At 56.3% G+C, this 16,640-nt stretch overlaps 1 protein-coding gene across 2 annotated transcripts; it reads left to right on the top strand.

Moving 5' to 3' along the window:
* The first annotated feature begins 1,458 nt into the window (after positions 1-1,458).
* PDZK1IP1 (PDZK1 interacting protein 1) lies at positions 1,459-7,430 on the top strand. 2 transcript variants are annotated; one of them, XM_059922227.1, is made up of 5 exons: positions 1,459-1,561; positions 1,766-1,941; positions 4,473-4,581; positions 6,327-6,422; positions 7,050-7,430. In XM_059922227.1, the coding sequence occupies exons 2-5, from the start codon at positions 1,875-1,877 to the stop codon at positions 7,120-7,122; spliced, it is 345 nt and encodes a 114-aa protein (XP_059778210.1). In that variant the 5' UTR covers positions 1,459-1,561; positions 1,766-1,874; the 3' UTR covers positions 7,123-7,430. The 2 variants fall into 2 exon arrangements, with proteins under 2 accessions (XP_059778210.1, XP_059778215.1); XM_059922232.1 differs by having other exon boundaries at positions 1,483-1,561; positions 1,752-1,941.
* Positions 7,431-16,640: the final 9,210 nt, after the last annotated feature.

The raw sequence follows: 16,640 nt of genomic DNA, 5'->3' as shown, positions 1-16,640 counted from the left end.
AGTGACCCTCAGCTCCTCCCTGTCCCTCACTCCCCACGCCCAGCCAGTCAGTGTTCTAGTGACCATGTCCCGTCCATTTAATCCTCCTAAATATGACTCAAGCCCATTCCCTGTGCCCTGCCCTGCTGCAGCCCGCGTCCCCAGCTGTTATAGCAGCTTCCCCATGACCTCCCTTTCTCCGGTCTTTGTGCTCCCCTTTCATTCTCCACGCTGTCCAGAGGTGTTTTCTTGAATGCAAATCTGACCCTGTGACTCCCCTGCTTAGAAGAAGGCGTCAGTGGTTGTTTGTTACATTCAACCCAGTTCCCTGCATTCTAATCAGTGATTCCCTGGCTGTTCATTAACACACAGGGTGCCTACTCTAGCCAAACTTTGTGCCAGCACACTCTGAAGACACCAAGTTGGGGTAGGACAGACAACAACTGTCTAGGTATAGGAGGCATCACTCACCTCCAAGCCACGTTCCCCTACATCATCTTGAGACCCCATCGTTGCACAGCTGTGTGTGCCACCCATGGTAGTGGGCACACACATACACACACAGGAAGCAGGGACGAGGCGTGATGTCTGGGTGCTACCACTGGCAATCGAAAGGGCCTCCCAGGAGGTCTTGTGAGCAGCCGTCTGGTGGCTTCTGGGCGGGGACGCTGTGGAGGGGCTTCCAGCTCACGCCCTGGCTTCTGGGGACCCTCCACCTCTGAGACTTTGCCCCAGTCTTCTGGCTCCTTCTTTCTTGACATCTGTGGAACCAAACTCCAGCATCCCTAGCTTCCTGTACTCCTGGGGGAGGGTAGCGGGTGGGGAGAAAGGAAACCCAGTATGGCCCTTGGCCCCGGGGTCTCAACAGGTACTTGGGTCATTCTCAGTTCCTGAGCTGGAGGGTCTCATGGGCTCCATGGGATCTTGGGAGTTGAGGGCCCAGGGGTTCAGGGCCCCAGACTAGGACCTTCCACCTGGGGTGTTGTTCTTTTGTCCTCTAGAGCAGTACTGTATTCACTTACTTCTCTCCCTGCGATGGGTGGAGAGGGATCAGAAGGTGTGTGCAGAGGCCTCTGACCAAGCCCAGATCCTGTCCCAGCTTCCAGGGACCACCTCTGGGGCCAAGAGGAGGAGCTGAACTGGGTCAGGTCAGCTGGGCTGGGTGGGGAAGCCTGGGACTGGGACCCTCAGGCCCTCTGTTGTGATCCCCATGGGAGAGGATGTATTTAGAGAGTTACTGAGCTGGGCAGGGAGTGCAGGGACAGAAGCCAGGGCTGTGCCCCAGGACTGGGGCTCCAGGGTCTGGCTTGGCTGAGTGGGGGCAGGTGAGGGGAAGGACAGGAAATAGGCCAGGCTCTCGGGGAGGGGGCAGCTTTGACCTTTCCCTAGCCTCCGGGATTTTCCCCGTGTCCCTGAGCCAGCCAGCAAATTTATTAATCCCACCTTCAGCCTTCCCAGAGGCCCCGCCCACTGGGCTCATTCAAGGCAGGAGCAAGAATGTGTCAATCCTTTCCCCAGAGCCCAGCCCCACTGCCAGGAAGGGGGAGCTGATGCAAGACTCCAGGAGGCCTGAGGCTTGGAGGTGAGGCCCCGATTCTCCCCACATCTCCCAGGACCTCAGACCCATGGTCTCTGGAAGATGACCTCGAAAGCCAGCCTGAGTGGGCTGGGCTCCAGCCAGGGGAGGCCAGGCCTGGCACATTACCATGGGAGGGAGGGCAGGTTCCCTCCACCTTCCCTCCTCCGTCCTCCCTCTCCTCCTTCCTTATTAGCACCTGTCCTCCAGGGTCAGACGGAGACAAGGCTGATCTCAGCAGACACCGACAGGCCCCACGGCAGCTCCAGGAGCCCAGATTCCAGCGGCCGGAGAGAAGGCCCAGGAGCCGCCTGCAGCCATGTCTGCCCTCGGCCTGGTCATCCTGGGCCTGCTCACGGCAGTGCCACCCGCCAGCGGTCAACAAGGTAGCGCAGGCCTGGGCCAGACTGGGGTGGGGAGAGGGGCTGCAGTACGGAGAGGGCCGGCCTGGGTGCTGGGAGCGCCGGGGTGGAAGGGGTGGCCTTCTGGCCCCTCTCATCACCCTTGGCACCTATACTTTGAAGGGGGAGCAGGGACAGGCTTAGCCAGAGGAACCTCCAAAGGCAGACACAGGCTTCTGTCTGTGACTTGTTTCCCACGACTGAGAAATGGGGGTAGCAGGGGAAATATTGGATCTAGGGTCTAGGGTCGGGGAGGGGAGTTGAGACCCACGTTCCAGGAGCAGGAATTGCCCTAGAGGTGGCTGGTTGCTGAGGACAGAGCGTCGGGGGCTATAAGGAGGGTGGGAGTAGTGTGTGAGCCACCCCTCAACGGCAGGATTGTTTCAGGGGCGGGCAGTGCTGTCAGGCGTTTGCCCATGGCTTTGGCCTAAGTTGTTTCAGCTTCCTACCCAGAAGACAGTGTCCCAGTGTGGCCCCCACCATGTGCCTGAGCTCTTTGTCCAGCTCTGCCTCTGTCTTGCTGTGTGGCCTTGAGCAAATCACTGTCCCTCTCTGAGACTCAGTTTTCTCATCCATAAAATGAGGACAATAAACCTGTCCCACCCACCTCCCTGGGCAGCTACCACTCAGGGGTGGGAAAGGGCTTCACATTGGTAAAGCACCACACCCACCATCCGGTGTCAGCCCTGCGCTGTGAGGCTGCATTTGCAGCCAAAGTCTGGGGACTCTGCAGGTGGGATTTGGATCCAGAGCGGGTTGGCAGAGACGCTCCCAATGCACCCCTCCTTTGCAGATGCCCTGAGTTCTCATGCATGTCTGCTTCAACTCTGTCTCTCAGGTCTTAGAAGCCCTCTTTGGGAACCGAAGATCAGAGGGGTGGAGTAACTTGTGTGGGTCACACAGCAGAGCAAGAAGGGACAGGGCTCAGATAACCTCTCTCCTGCCCCAGGCTCTGCCCCTTATGCTATATGTTCATCCCAGAGCCACCTGGAAGGAGGAGCAGTGTCCCTGGTGTGTCTGGAAGGAATTGGCTGCAGGGTCTGGAAGAAGCAAGGACAAGCCTCCCAGGGCTTGAGCCCTAACTCCCAGTCCTTGAGTAACCACTGACCTGAGGAGACAATGGGTCTGAACCATTGTTTTTTGGGGAAACAATGAGTCCAAAATACAGCTTTTTGGCAAGTATGGAACTTAACAGTAACCATACTGCGTATCTTCTGTTACTCAAGGAGATAAGCAAGGGCTGACCTGGCCGCAGGACAGAGTTCCCAGAGCCCTCCCTCCTTCCCAACACCTGCCAGGCTCAGAGAGCGCTTGGAGAAGAGGCAGGGCCTCCCTGAGCAGGAGAGCTTTCAGGTAGACTCAAGGAAGGACTTCTGAGCGGGAGTGAGGCAGAATGAGATTTTTGATGTTCAGCCTGGGCCCCTCAAGATACAGGATGGCACTAGGGATACAGGTGTTTTGGCCTGGAGGCAGGACTCTTCAAAAGTCTCCTGTTGGCCTCTGTCCCCTCCTGACACCTCTAACTGCTACTGTGTGTCTGTCCTCTGCGGGGCCGGGCCCCCTCGGGCTCACAGAGCACAGTGATATCTGGGGAGAGGAGAGCCCTTTGGGGCTGCCAGTGGCTGAGGGCAGAGACTTCTGGGAAACCTGAGGGTTAGAGGTGGTGTCAAGGGTCAAGGGGCAAAAGGCAGAGAAGGTGCCTGGAAGGGACCTCAAAGTGGTCTCTGGCCCAGTCCCTGGGGCACTGAGCCAGAGAAGGCAAAAGGGGCTCAGGTTTGAAGCTCCCCTCCCGGCCCCCAAGACCCAGAGGAGAGGTTGTCCCTCTGTCTTGACTTTCCAAAGACGTTCTGTCCCACGCCTTTCTCTGGGCACTCCTGGCACCCTGAACCAAGCAGCCCGGTCCGCCTCGCACTCCCACGCCTACCCAACCCCACAGAAACCTCTGTTACAAAACAGGATCTTCCAGATGCCAGCCTAGTCCTATTAGTTCTGGGCTGCCTCAGCCTGGGAGCGGGGAGGAGGGGAGCCACCCTCACTGGAAAGGCCTACGCCTTCTGTTCAGGGGGCTGCCCTTTGGTCCCTGGGGCCTAGGCACTCCCTGGGGGCCCTGCACACGTGACCCACTGCAGCGGAGGAGGGGTGGGGGGTGGGGAAGGGGGAAGGGGCGGGGGGAGGAGTGGGGGGGTGGGGAAGGGGAAAGGGGTGGAGGGAGGGGTGAGGGGTGGGGTGAGGGGACGCTCTGGGCTGCCTGGACCTCAGATGCTGCTCTCTCAGGCTTGTTGCCTCCTCAGCTCCGTTCCTTCTTCCCAATCCTGTCTTCCGCCAAACCACGGTCCCTTTTATAAGCCCAGTGGTCAGATGGGTCCTCGTTCCCTAGAAGGTCTCCACTGGTCCAGGCAGCAGGCTGGTAGCCTCTAACAGGCCCCAGCCCCGGGGGGCGTGAGACCCCACCTGCACTGGCAGCCCCACTGTGCCCAGCCCGCCGCAGCACCCGCCCCCCACTCCTCCCTTTCCAGGCCTGGGGAAACTGCAGCCCTGGATGCAGGGCCTTATTGCCGTGGCTGTGTTCCTGGTCCTCGTCGCAATCGCCTTTGCTGTCAACCACTTCTGGTGCCAGGAAGAACAGTGAGTGCTGTGCGGGGGCCCTGGGAGCTGGACCGGCGCAAGCCGGGAGGTCCCAGGACCACGGCCACTGCTCTGGTAGCAGTGAGAAGGGCCGCAGAAACCCTGAGCCCATTCTTCTCACTGTGCGGAAGGGGCACTGAGGCCCGAGGTCTCAGGGACCAGAGCTGAGGCTTGCTGGAGCCCAGCCCTGCGAGCGCACTTGCTGCGCTTTGGGGAGCCGTCTTCTCTTCTTGGAGTCTCAGTGTTTCTATCTGTATGGTTGGGACAGTGACCCTTCTGTGAGGGACGCTGTGAAAACCCCTGGACAGGAATGTTCTGCCCTTCTTCAGGGTCTGCTGCTGTGTCACATGCAGGGGCTACAGAGGGGCAATGGGACAGACATTACTCTTGTGCTCACAGACTCCCAGACCAGAAGGGAAGGCAAACATGGAAGGGGTGATCGCAGTGTGAGTGCTGAGGCTAAAGGAGCAGGCAGAATGCAGTGTGGGTCTGAGCCGGGGGGCGAGGGTGTGGTCAGAGAAGTCTTCCTACTGCATGTTTATCCTGAAGCCCAGGCAGGAGCCAGTCACAGCACAGAGTGGGGTGGGAGAGCCCTGCCGTTGAGGGAAGAGTCACTGGGGGTCCTGAGTTCGGAGCAGAGCACAAAGGTAGAAGGTGTTGGGCTGAAATCCAGCTCACTCCGCACCTGCTGACTCTGGGGCAAGGCTGCATCTGCCCCAGCTCTCACACAGGCGACCTGGTGCCTGGGTACCAGCAGCAGCCGTGCAGGACCCACTGAGGGAAGAGGAGCAGCTCATGGATGGAGAGGCCCGAGATAGGCTGGTGAGGTCGGCAGGGCCCAGGCCAAGCAGACCCCTGGGCACCAAAGCCCCGAACTTTGGGCTTTATCCTTAGTGCGATAGGAATCCAGTGCGAGTTTGTAAGCCAGTCTTGGGATGAGATGCGGCCGGAGCAGAACCACTGGCTGCCCCGTGGCGGATGCTATGGGTAGGGCCAGTCTGCAGGTGAGGTGAGCGATGAGGATGAGGTCAGGATAGAGTCTGAGCTGTGGAGGCGGCAGAGGGGATGGAGAGAGAGGACAGGTCTAAGAGCTTTCTAGGAGGGGGTGGGGACACTGAGGACAGGAGGGAGGAAGGACAGGGATAACATCCAGGCTTCTGATGGGACCACCCACTGAGACACAGACCACAGGAGGCAGATCTGGGGCAGTTTGGGACATATTAAGTCTGAGGTGCCCATGGGATGTCCGAGGAAAGATGAGCAGTGGTTAGGGTCCCTGTAACCCTCATAAGAGTGGTGTTTGGGGAGCTGGGGACAGAGGCCACACTTGAGTAAGAGGCGAGGAGATTTTTGTCGGAAATATTTCTTTTCTCCACTGGCCCCAGCTCTGCCTTCAGTGACTGCCCCTACCGCCTAGGAGAACCTTGTGGAAATCTAGGGCAGACACTGAGCCCTGCCGGGCCTGCTCTGGAGCAGAGCTGGGGCCAGAGGAAAACAGCAGAGGGAGGCTAGGAGGTGGCCGGTGCAAGGCCTGGGGGACATCTTTAGTAGATCTCAGGCTGGGACCTGAGGGCCCCACGGTGGAGCAGGGAGAAAGGTGTGCGGCCCCATGGCCAGAATCAGGCTGCTGACAGGGCCCTGCTGGAGAGAGGAGCTTCTGCCCTAGAGCCTATAGAACTAGAGGGAGGAGGGGGAACAGAGGGAGAGGGGACCCAGAGAGCCCTAATGATGAGCTCTGTCCCCAGGGAGCCTGTGAACATGGTCCTGACCGTTGGAAACAAAGCAGATGGGATCCTGGTAGGAACGGACGGCAAGTACTCCTCGATGGAGGCCAGTTTCAGGTGAGGTGCTAGTATAGGGCTGACCACCCTGTGCTCCAGGGTGCCCTGGGGACCTCAGGACCAGGTGCTTCTGAAGGGGAGAGGGCTCAGAGGATGGGGGCTCATATGGGGAAGGGCTCAGTGAAGAGAGGGGGTTCCGTGTGGGGAGATGGTGAGTGATGGGGGCTTTGAGAGCACTGCAGGGCTCCATGGGGACATGCAGCCTCAGTTTGGGGAGAGGGTTCAGTAAGGGGATGGGGACTTGGTGGGGGGAGGGGCTCAGGGGGTGGATTGGGACTCGTAGGGGTGCAGTGGGGAAAAGAGGCTCAGTGCGGGGAGGGGACTCTGAAGGGATGAGTTGGGGGACTCAGTGTGTGTGGGGAGGATCTGTAGGGGAGGGAGCTCAGTGGGGAGGTGGGTTCAATGGGGGCCCAGTGGGGGAGGGGCTAGGTGGAAGAGAGAGATGGGGTTCAGGGGTGGTGGTGAGAGGCCTCCGGTCTCAGGTGCCGAAGACCAGATGTGGTCAGGGGAACCCCCTTCTGGGGCTCAGACATTTATTCTGGAAGACACTGCCCTCACAAATGCAGGATGGGGCAGGGAGAAGGCGATGGGACAGAAGGAGCAATGACCCCTGTCATCCTCTTTCAGGTCCAGTGAGCATGAGAATGCCTATGAGAACAACCCGGAGGAGGAGGGCAAGGTCCGCAGCACCCCAATGTGACCCCTGCTTCCTTGTGCCCGATGTCCAGGCCCCTCCTTCTCTATACAGGAATCTGCAGTAAGGGGCTGACTCCTCCAGCCCTCACACCTGCCCCACCCTCCAGCCAAGCTCGGAGCTCAGACTATGTCCACGTTGGGGCTCAGCCGTGCCTCTGGGGTCCTAGGGGGTCTCCCACCCAATTCAGTTCAGAAGACCCTTCTGAAAAGGACAATCAGCTCAGCACCTCCCATCCTGCCTCACATCTCCCTCCCTCCAACTCTGGAAATGGCTCTAATTTCTGTGAAATAAAAACGTTTTGTACTGCTGGGTCTGAGGCTCCCAGGGCTCAGAAATAGCTCCTCAGGCTACCAGCAAGGCCTGATCTTGCTTTCCGAAATCATCTTCCAAAGCCTCTGTCATGGTGATTCTGGAGGATTTCCCAGGAAGCCCTCTCTGGGAGAACCCCTGGGGCCAGGGAGCACACCCCTTACTCCAGGCAGAGACCCTCCTACACGGCCCCCTCTCTTGACCTGCCTTTCACAACTACAATTCTGGGCGATTCTGGGCGATTCATGCAGCACCAACATCCTGACCCCCTGTCTCCATGCTGCCGGGCACTGAAGTGGGCTCACTCATCTCTCGTCCATCCAGCTCTGTCCTCCTGCCCGTAGGCCTTCTGGGCTGGGCTTTGGGCATAGGAAGCCCCAGGAAAGAGTCTTGGGCTAGGACTCAGGAAGGCCAGATTGGAGCCTGCGGTCCTCTGCTGACTTGCTGTGTGACTCTGGAGAGTCACTGTCGTCTCTGAGCTCTGCTAACCCTCTGTGGAGGATTTGGCCAGTCCCACCACACAGCTCGGGTAGAATCATCCTCCCTAATGCCACTGACTCCCAGTCCTGGGGGGGCCGGGGCCAAGGAACTGGGCCCCCAGGGGAATGAAGCAGGAGGGAGAGGACACAGGAGGCTTGACTCAGCCGGGCTGGCTGACCCTGGAGGCCCCTCACCTCTGTGACTGTCATTCTTATGGGAACAGCCTCTGTCTCTCTGTCTGGGGTGACAACTGGAGGCTGACTTCCCCAGGAGCACTCCCAGATCCAGAGGAGAGGGGCTGGAAGGCAGGAGGCAGCCCACGTTGTCCCAACGGTCTCCCTCTGTCACCTGTCCCAACCTGTCACAGCCCCTCGTTTCTCCATTACAGCTGCTCCTTTGCTGTTTCAGGGCTTCACCCAAATATCCCTGGGGAGACCCATCTGAAATCCGAATTATCCTTCTCACCTCACTGGGGTCTAGTTGGCAGCCTGCAGCAGAGGGAAGATCCCTGAGCAGAGGGCTGGCTGGGTCTTTGCCCTGCTGTGTGACTTGCCTCCCCTCTCTGGGCTTCAGCTCAGTGAATTGTGGCTGGAGCTCTTGTGATTCCCACTCTAGGCTTTTGTGCACATGGCTGGATGCCTTTTCACCCATCTCTGCCAGGTGAAACTCTGCATATTCCTTTTCCTTGGCCCTGCGTAGGTTCCTCTTCCTCTAGGAAGTCTTCCTTGATTAGACCAGAGGGCGGAGTCAGCTGACCAGCCAGCCAGCCTTTGGCTGCCTTGGATCTGATCCTCCTTGCATGAAGCTACATTCTCTCCCACCTCTGCCCCCTGTTGTCCCTGGGGGGTTCCAGTCTGACCCCTCACTGGCCTGCCAGGGCCCGAAGACAGAGATACCATCCCTCTGTTTTCCCTCCAGCCCCTCACACTTACGAGGTTTTACCAGCAGGGGCTGTGGCAGCTGCTGCCCTGCCTTGGCGCTGAGGGTGGGGAGTGGGGAGCTGGGGTCGGGTGGGGAGGCAGAACCCCCAGCAGGCTGCCTGGGCCTCTCCAGGGACCTCCTCAGCCCCCTCCCCACGGGCAGGACCAGGATGGTGGGAACTCCATCCCGGGGTCCTTGCCGTGCTGGGCTAGCACTGACCTTCCCTCCACCCCCATGTTCCTGCCCTGACAGGGGGCAGGGGGCATGGAGCTGCCGACCCCAGAACTGCCAGAGCCCCCAGTCCTTATCGCCAGTTCCCACCTGCCAGCCTGGCCAGAGGAGGGAGGGATAGGAGGCTGGGCCCGGGCCAGGGCGGTGCTTAATGACCCTCCGGGGGCCTAATCGCAGACTGGCAGCCGCTGAGTGGCTCTGGCTGGCTCCTGGAGAAGGCTGATAACACACCAGCTGGGCCCCCCACCATCTATCGGGGCTGCACAGCCAGTCCCTAGGGGGCGGCGCTGGGAGGGGGAGCCTCTGGGCTCGGGCGGGGCGGCAGGGGAGGTGGGGGAAGCTCTCCGCCCCCGGCCCTGGGGGAAGCGGATTCGGAGCTCCTTGATTGGCAGACAAGGGGGAGGACGCTCCTTCAACGCCCTCCTGCTCCCTCCCCACCCCTTTCTCCCCAAGCAGGACCTTCCCCGCCCAGGCCCGGCCTCCTCTTCGGCTCTCCCAGCCTTTACTCATCTCCTTCTCTGTGCTTCTGTCTTTTTCTGAGCGTATCTCTCGCCCTGTTTTTACCTCCATCTTCTTGTGTCTGTCGCGTCTCTCCCATCTCCCTCCACCTGAACTCAGTGCTCACCGGCCTCTCTCTCACCTCGCATCCAACCTCTCTTTCCAGCTGGCTCTCCCTGTTGGCCCCTCCCTAGCTCTCCCCGACGTGCCCGCGCTTCCCTGATGCCTCCTCTTGGCGGGCGGACTCCGGTGCCCTCACTGGAGTCGCACTCTTTGTGCCCTGTGTGATGTCGCATGACCTCCTGCTTATCCCGCCACCTGCTCTCTGGGCAGAATGCACAGGCTGCCCAGGCCCTGGCTGTAGGACCCCGAGGTTCTCTTACCCACACAAGACGTCTTGCTCTTCCAGCTTCCTGGAACAGGGCTTGCACCTTTCTTATTCTTCCCCTACCTAAAACGTGTGGATTTCACAGGGTTATGTTACAGGTTACACCCAAACTCATGCACTAAAAGCTCCACCCAGGAAATGAAGAGGTGAAGGTAGATTGCAACACTGCTTACTTCAGTTAGACTTGAAGAGGAACTTCCAGCCTGGAGATGGTTTTGAAAAAAGGCTGCAGAGTTCTAGCTTGAGTGTCACCTGTTGTTAAGACAGAGTGACAGGGCGTTGGGATGATTTTCAAGATGTCTTCCCTTATGCTCAGAGTGACATGAGCAGGAATACTGCTTGCTTATTGTGTTTCAGGGAGCCATCAGATGGGAACTACTGCTGGCCAGAGTCTCCTCCCCCAGTCCAGGGTAGAGGAGTGGGTGTGGGGAGAGGTGCAGAGTGTGTGTGACTTCCTCCTTATCCTACCGTATCCCCTTGGACCAACCTCACAGGTGAGTCAGATGGCTGGAGCCGGCAGAACTTGCTCTGGGATGCGGGTGGGAGGCATCTGCCTGCCCTCCAGATCTGGCCCGGGGCCTGGAGCCCCCAGCTCAGCTCTCCTCCCTCCCTAGCAGTACACACAGCGGCCAGGAGCTTGAGCTTAAGAATCGTGAAGACTCTGGTTCAAATTCCAGCTCTTCTCCTCACTGCCTGTGGGACCGCCTGGCCTTTCAGATGCTCCTTTCACTTGCCAGTAAAATCGGTTCTGTCTTGGCTTCCCTGCAGGGCTGCTGGGAGGACACAGAGATAATGTATGTGTTATCATTGCACCTGAGACTCGCCAGAAGTCTGTCTAGGCTCGGCTTAGAAGTTACTTCTTCTGGGAAGCTTGTCCCCAGCCCCTGGGTTAGGGGCTTCCTCTGAGCCACACCAGCCATCTCTACACTCACTGCCCCGTGTTGTCTGTTTCCTTGTCTGTGTCCAGCTCCAGCCCCAGGTCTGGGAGCTCCTCAAGGGCAGGCAGCGGGTGACTTTCCTCTCTGAGTCACCAGCACCCAGGACAGGGCTGGGCCCCGGGAAGGGAAGCCCAAGGGATGGTGAAGAGACCCAGAAGGTGGACTAAACCCCAGTCGTCTGTCCAGCTGTATGTCTGTCTGTGCCCCTCAGCCTCACACGGACACACACCTGCACGTGCTCTCTCAAGCTCTCTCTGGCTGAAGGTCCTGGGGTCAGTGAACACTGTTCCTCCATCTGGTCTTCAGCTGAGGGGAAGGGCTGCTCTCCCCCATCTGCCTGTAGCCTCTGCTGCCACCTGGTGGCTGTACACTCAATGGGACAGGCAGATTCAGCAGAACCTTTGAACTTGACCTTCAGGGGTCTCTTCCCCCTTAAGCACTGGGACCAAAGGCCTTTCCACGGCACGGCCCCAGGGACCCCATAGGTTGTGCCAGCACCTTGCCCTGCAGGCTTTAAGGGCAGCCGGGCCTCCAGTGTCTCCTCCTTGTGTGGCTAGAGGCCAACTCCATGAAAACCTCAGGTTCCGTGCATTACTGGTGGGGCCAGGCTCTGGGGGACTTATGACACACCTCCCTTTCTCTCAGAAATGGTCTGAGAGCCCAATGGCCTCTGTCCTGAGTTGCTATTCCAGAGAGTAAGGAATGACAGTGTTTGTGGTGCCCTGTTCCCTAGAGACCCTGGCCCCCTGGAGAAGCAGAATAGAGAGAGTTTGATGAGAGAGAGTGAGAGAAAGTTCAAGGACGAGTCTCAGTACTTTCGTGAGCAAGCTGGAGCTGGGGGGACACCGCACTGGGTTGTGTGGACTGCACCTCTACCTGCAACCTGGTGGGCCTGCATCCGCCTGCAGGGAGGGGTGCCTATTTCTGCTTCTCACAAAGGTACTGCACAGGCTGGTGGTTGGCCCTGAGAATGGCAGGTGCCAGGGGACAGGCAGGAGCATGTGGGGTGAGGATGCACTTGGACATATGGAGTTTAGGAGCTGGTGGGACGTCTACAGGGAGTGGACTGGGGGTGGCACAGTTGGATGCACAGGGCATGTCTGAAGTACAGTTGAGCAGTTTGTAGTTGAGCCAGAGATTTTGCCTTCTAGTTGGGTGACCACTAGGAGGCTAAGAGGCCAGGTCTGGGCCAGGCAGCCTGGACACAGCACCGCTCTGACACTAATACCATGTGACCTTGGATAAATCAACTCAACCAAGCTCCAGGTTACTCATCTGTAAATTGGGGGCGGTACGTGGTGCCTATTTATTTATTTATTTTAATGAGAAAATGCACTCATGATTTTATTTATTTATTCATTTTGCAATTCTAACACATCAGCACAGTGTTATCCACTTTCTGCTGTTTTCTTTTTTTTAATTTTATAATTTTTATTGGGGTATAGTTGATTTACAATGTTGTATTAGTTTCAGATGTACAACAAAATGAATCTGTTATACATATACATATATCCACTCTTTTTAATTTTTTAATTTTTAAAAATTAGTTTATTATTCTTATTGTTATTTTATTTATTTTTATTTTTTGGCCATACCACGCGGCATGTGGGATCTTAGTTCCCTGACCAGGGATTGAACCCACGCCCCCTGCATTGGTAGCATGGAGTCTTAACCACTGGACCACCAGGGAAGTCCCCTATCCGCTCTTTTTTTAGATTCTTTTCCCATATAGGCCATTACAGAGAATCGAGTAGAGTTCCCTGTGCTATACAGTAAGTCCTTATTCATGGTGTCTATTTAATAAGAGGTGTTGTGAAGGTTCAAAGAAACGGTGCACACAAAACATATAAAATAGTGCCAGATATACAGTTAGTGCACACAATAAATGTTAGCTTTTGTTTTTTATTACTATTGTTATTATTACAGGATGAACTCTGTTGGATGCAAGACCATACTGTGTCAGAGCTAGCAAAATCCTTAGAATCATTTAGCCCAGTTTACTAATATTGCACTGTGGAATCTGAAGCCCAAGGAAGGGATGGCACCTGCCCAAGGTCATGTAACAAGTCCGGGTGAGAGGCAAGCTAGAGGCTCTGCATGGCTGGTGGGTACAGAACATGCTGAGCACAGCTGCTCCCCTGGACCTCTGGAGGCACCAACGTAATGGGGCTAGTTCGTTCTGCATTGCTGAGGCTGGTACAGTTCCGTACATGGACTTTGCAAAAGAATAACCAGGCTCCTGGCTGGTTCTGGCTGTGAGCTGGGGGTATGGGATGGGGGTGGTGGTGAGGATGGGTGCTGGCAAAGTGGGAGAGTGGTGTGGGAGGAGAGGGAGCTCTGGGCAGCAGAGGGGAAGGGGAGAGAGAGGGATGGGAAGAAGCCAATGGAAGAATCTTCCAGGTGCCAAGAGCTAAGAAGTTGGAACAAGAGACCGGGAAGGGCCTTCCCTCAAACCCAAACGCAGTGATGGTTGTGGTAATGGTAGTGGTGGTTTGCACGTTGAAGCTGATGGCTACTCTATGGTGTGTAGGATGTCTTCTGTTTGGAGACTCATTCTGATCCTATTTTCTTGAGGAAAAAAATGCAGACTCAGAGAGGGAGGTGACTTGCCCAAGGTCACACAGCCTGGTAGTGGCACTGGACCTGGTCTAATTCTACCCCTGGACCTGGTCTTTTGACTTTAAATTCATTGCTAATTCTACCCCAGCATAGGGTTCTGTGTGTGTGTGTGTGTGTTTGTGAGAGAGAGAGAGAGAAAGAGAGCCAGAGAGAGACAGAAATGGGGAGCTGAAGAGGAAAATAGAGTGTTTGCCACTGCAGCACTCAGTCCCTTTGGAAAGAAGCATCTGGGAAAGTGTCTGAGAGCGGTCCTCGCAGCATCTAAGCGGAGTGGTCTGCATCGGCTGCTTCTGCCTCCATCCTTTCCACTAGCTCCTCCAAGTCTTCCACCCGCAACACGATGCCGAGACTGCTCTCACCAGGAGCACCAGAGCCCCGTCTTCTTGCTGCAAGATACGGTGGCCTGTCTGATCCTTCTGCTCTCAGCATAGTAGGATGGTGGCCGTTTTCTCTGGGGAGCTCTTCCTGACCAGCCGCCCTCAGCTCACCAGGCTCCCAGAGGCCCCTGGACTCACAGCCTCATGTTGGTCAGAGCGTTGCTCTCTGAACAAGGTTGTGAACGCTGATCTCCATGAGGCAGAGACCACAACTGTCTTGTTGGTCGTGATGTCCAAGTATCCAGCACAGGTCCGGAATACAGGCAGTCCCCGGTCAATGGTGGTTGAATGAATGACACAGGGACCTTATCCACTCCATTCATTTACATCACTTCCCATGAAGTATCAGCTTCCGAATCAGCACCTTCAGCCCCGTCCCCTCCAGGACCCAGTTGCCTCCTGCACAACCCCACGGGCACCTCAGGCCAAGGTGGAATTCCTGATCTCTGACCCACCTGAGTCCCCTGTGCTGTTAGTGGCACCACCACTCATCCACCCAGGCCAGAGGCGGGATGCACCCTGAATTCCCCTCCCTCACGCCACCCCACCTCCCCTGCTTCAGGTCTGCGGCTTGCCTGGATGTTTGCAGCTACCCTCCGCTCTCCTCCTTGTTTTCACGCTCGTTGCATGCTCAAACTGTCCTCCACACAGTCACTAGGGAGACCTTTCCCAAACACAGAGTCAACCAGGACCCATCCCTTCACACCTGGGAGGTGAGCCTTCCTCCTCCAGGCAGGTGTAGCTTAGTGGCTGCAGGCCTGGGCTTGAAGCCAGACCTCCCTGGGCAAATCCTGCCCTGCCAATTTTATGTTAGTGTGACATTTGGCAAGTTAGTAATAAAGGCGACTCAGCGCCTGAATCCGAAAATTAGGGGTAAAATGATGCCCATATTATTGGGCTGCAGTGAAGAGTAAATGAGTTAATGTATGTACAGGAAGCATAGAGTAAATAAATGCTCAATAAGTGTTAGCAACAGACATCTGAATTTTCCTTCCTGTTTTGCCTGCAATGTCTTAAGCAGCCACTAGATGGCCACACTGCAGGCTCTCTGTGATTTCTCATGCCAAGCTCTCCTTCCTCCCCTCCCACAACGTTTCACATCTCAGTGCCGATTTGTTCATGTTCCGGGCTTATGTTTTCCCTTCTGTCAGCCTCACCTCCTTCAAGACAGCTTTCTGATACATCTTTCCCACTCCATGCTCACCAAATGGGCTATGTTCTATGTCTGAGAGCTCCTGGAGGGCAGGACATCTCCAGGACACCTGGCAGAGTCCCTGCATAGAAAAAGTGCTCAGTGTTTGTCAGATGAATGAACATGTGTCAGCCAGTCCCAGCTCAGCGACTTAAATAATTTGCATGATCTTGGGCAAATCACTTAACCTCTCAGTTTTCTTTTCCTTAAATGGACATCAAAAAGAGGCTCTATGTCGTATTTGTGGAGAGTCCGGTGTAAAGCCCTAGCATAAGATCTGGCATGCTGTAGCCCCAGGGCCAGCATGCACAGACACCTACCAACCATGGCTCATTCTCATCGCCCACCAGCTATTGCCCACTTGTGCTTACACCTTTCCCCTGTCCCAGTTGAGGGTATTAAAAATGGTTTTACCGGGACTTCCCTGGTGGTCCAGTGGTTAAGAATCCACCTTCCAATGCAGGGGACACGGGTTCGATCCCCAGTCGGGGAACTAAGATCCTACATGCCGCAGGGCAGCTAAGCCTGTACACCACAACTACTGAGCTGGCATGCTCTAGAGGACCACACGCCGCAATGAAAGATCCCGCGTGCTGCAATGACGATCCCGTGTGTGGCAACTAAGACCCGACACAGCCAAGTAAATAAATTAATTAATTAATTTAAAAAAGGTTTTACCTCTTCCCAAAGGTCCTTCTTTACGAAGTATGGTCTGAAATTAATCTGCAAGCTGGCTGGGCTTGGTGGGCCTAGGCTTAGCTGATGGTTCAGCAGAGCCCAGTGGGCCCCCATTTGCCTGGAAAGCACAGGCTCAGCCTCCCTGTCCCTGAAAGCCCCACTGTCCTCCTGAATGAGGCCCTCCTGGGCCTCCTTTTCTTCACCCCAGTTCTTGATGTCCCAGCACTGGCTGGGGTTCGGCAGAAGGTCTGGTTCCTGGACCTCTGCACTCTTATACTGCCTCTGTCTGGATGACCCTAGTCATTGTGCCTCTCCCATCAAACCACTGAAGCAATGGCCCTTCCTTAGCACAAACTCCCAGGAGTGGGATGTCTCCGTCAAAGAATATGAGCATTTCTGAGGCTCTCGTAAGGTACGTGCTCAATAGTGGTTTCCTTAAGAGCTGAATCCATTTTACATTTAATCAGTTCACTGTAGACAGTGGGGGTGGGGGTGGGGGAAGATTTCAGTTTGCTTTGAGGCCAAACACTTTCTAAAAGGCTGTTCACGAAGTACAGCGCTTTCTTTTTGCCGGACGTCTCTTCTGTCCTTTTATCCTTTCTCCCTATTCCTTGCAATATCCTGAACAGCCACCAGATGGCAGAGCTCACACAGTCCCTGGGATGCTCCCTCCTGTACCAGCAAACCCCTTTTCCTGTGTGTATAGGGGAGTGTGCCCAGGCTGGGGGTCTGAGTGTAGTGGCCGTTGATAGGATCCCTGGGGAGATGTGGAGGTGGCCGAAATGGAGAGATCCCTGGCTGGACGTCAGGGCGTTGTGTGTAAGGGCAGTTCTTCAGCCCCAATCCATCAGGAGCTCAACAGATTGACCTGAAGCGAAGAAAGTTACCCA

This window comes from Balaenoptera ricei, chromosome 1 (assembly GCF_028023285.1).
Source record: "Balaenoptera ricei isolate mBalRic1 chromosome 1, mBalRic1.hap2, whole genome shotgun sequence".
In the NCBI taxonomy this organism is placed as follows: domain Eukaryota; kingdom Metazoa; phylum Chordata; class Mammalia; order Artiodactyla; family Balaenopteridae; genus Balaenoptera; species Balaenoptera ricei.
The sequence above is the reverse complement of the archived record's forward strand: the minus strand, read 5'-3'. Positions and strand labels throughout refer to the sequence as shown.

Coding starts and splice junctions, on each gene's coding strand:
- PDZK1IP1 (XM_059922227.1), top strand. CDS start 1,875: ATGTCTGCCCTCGGCCTGGTCATCCTGGGCCTGCTCACGGCAGTGCCA. Junction 1,942..4,472: donor ACCCGCCAGCGGTCAACAAG/GTAGCGCAGGCC, acceptor CTCCCTTTCCAG/GCCTGGGGAAACTGCAGCCC. Junction 6,423..7,049: donor TCGATGGAGGCCAGTTTCAG/GTGAGGTGCTAG, acceptor ATCCTCTTTCAG/GTCCAGTGAGCATGAGAATG.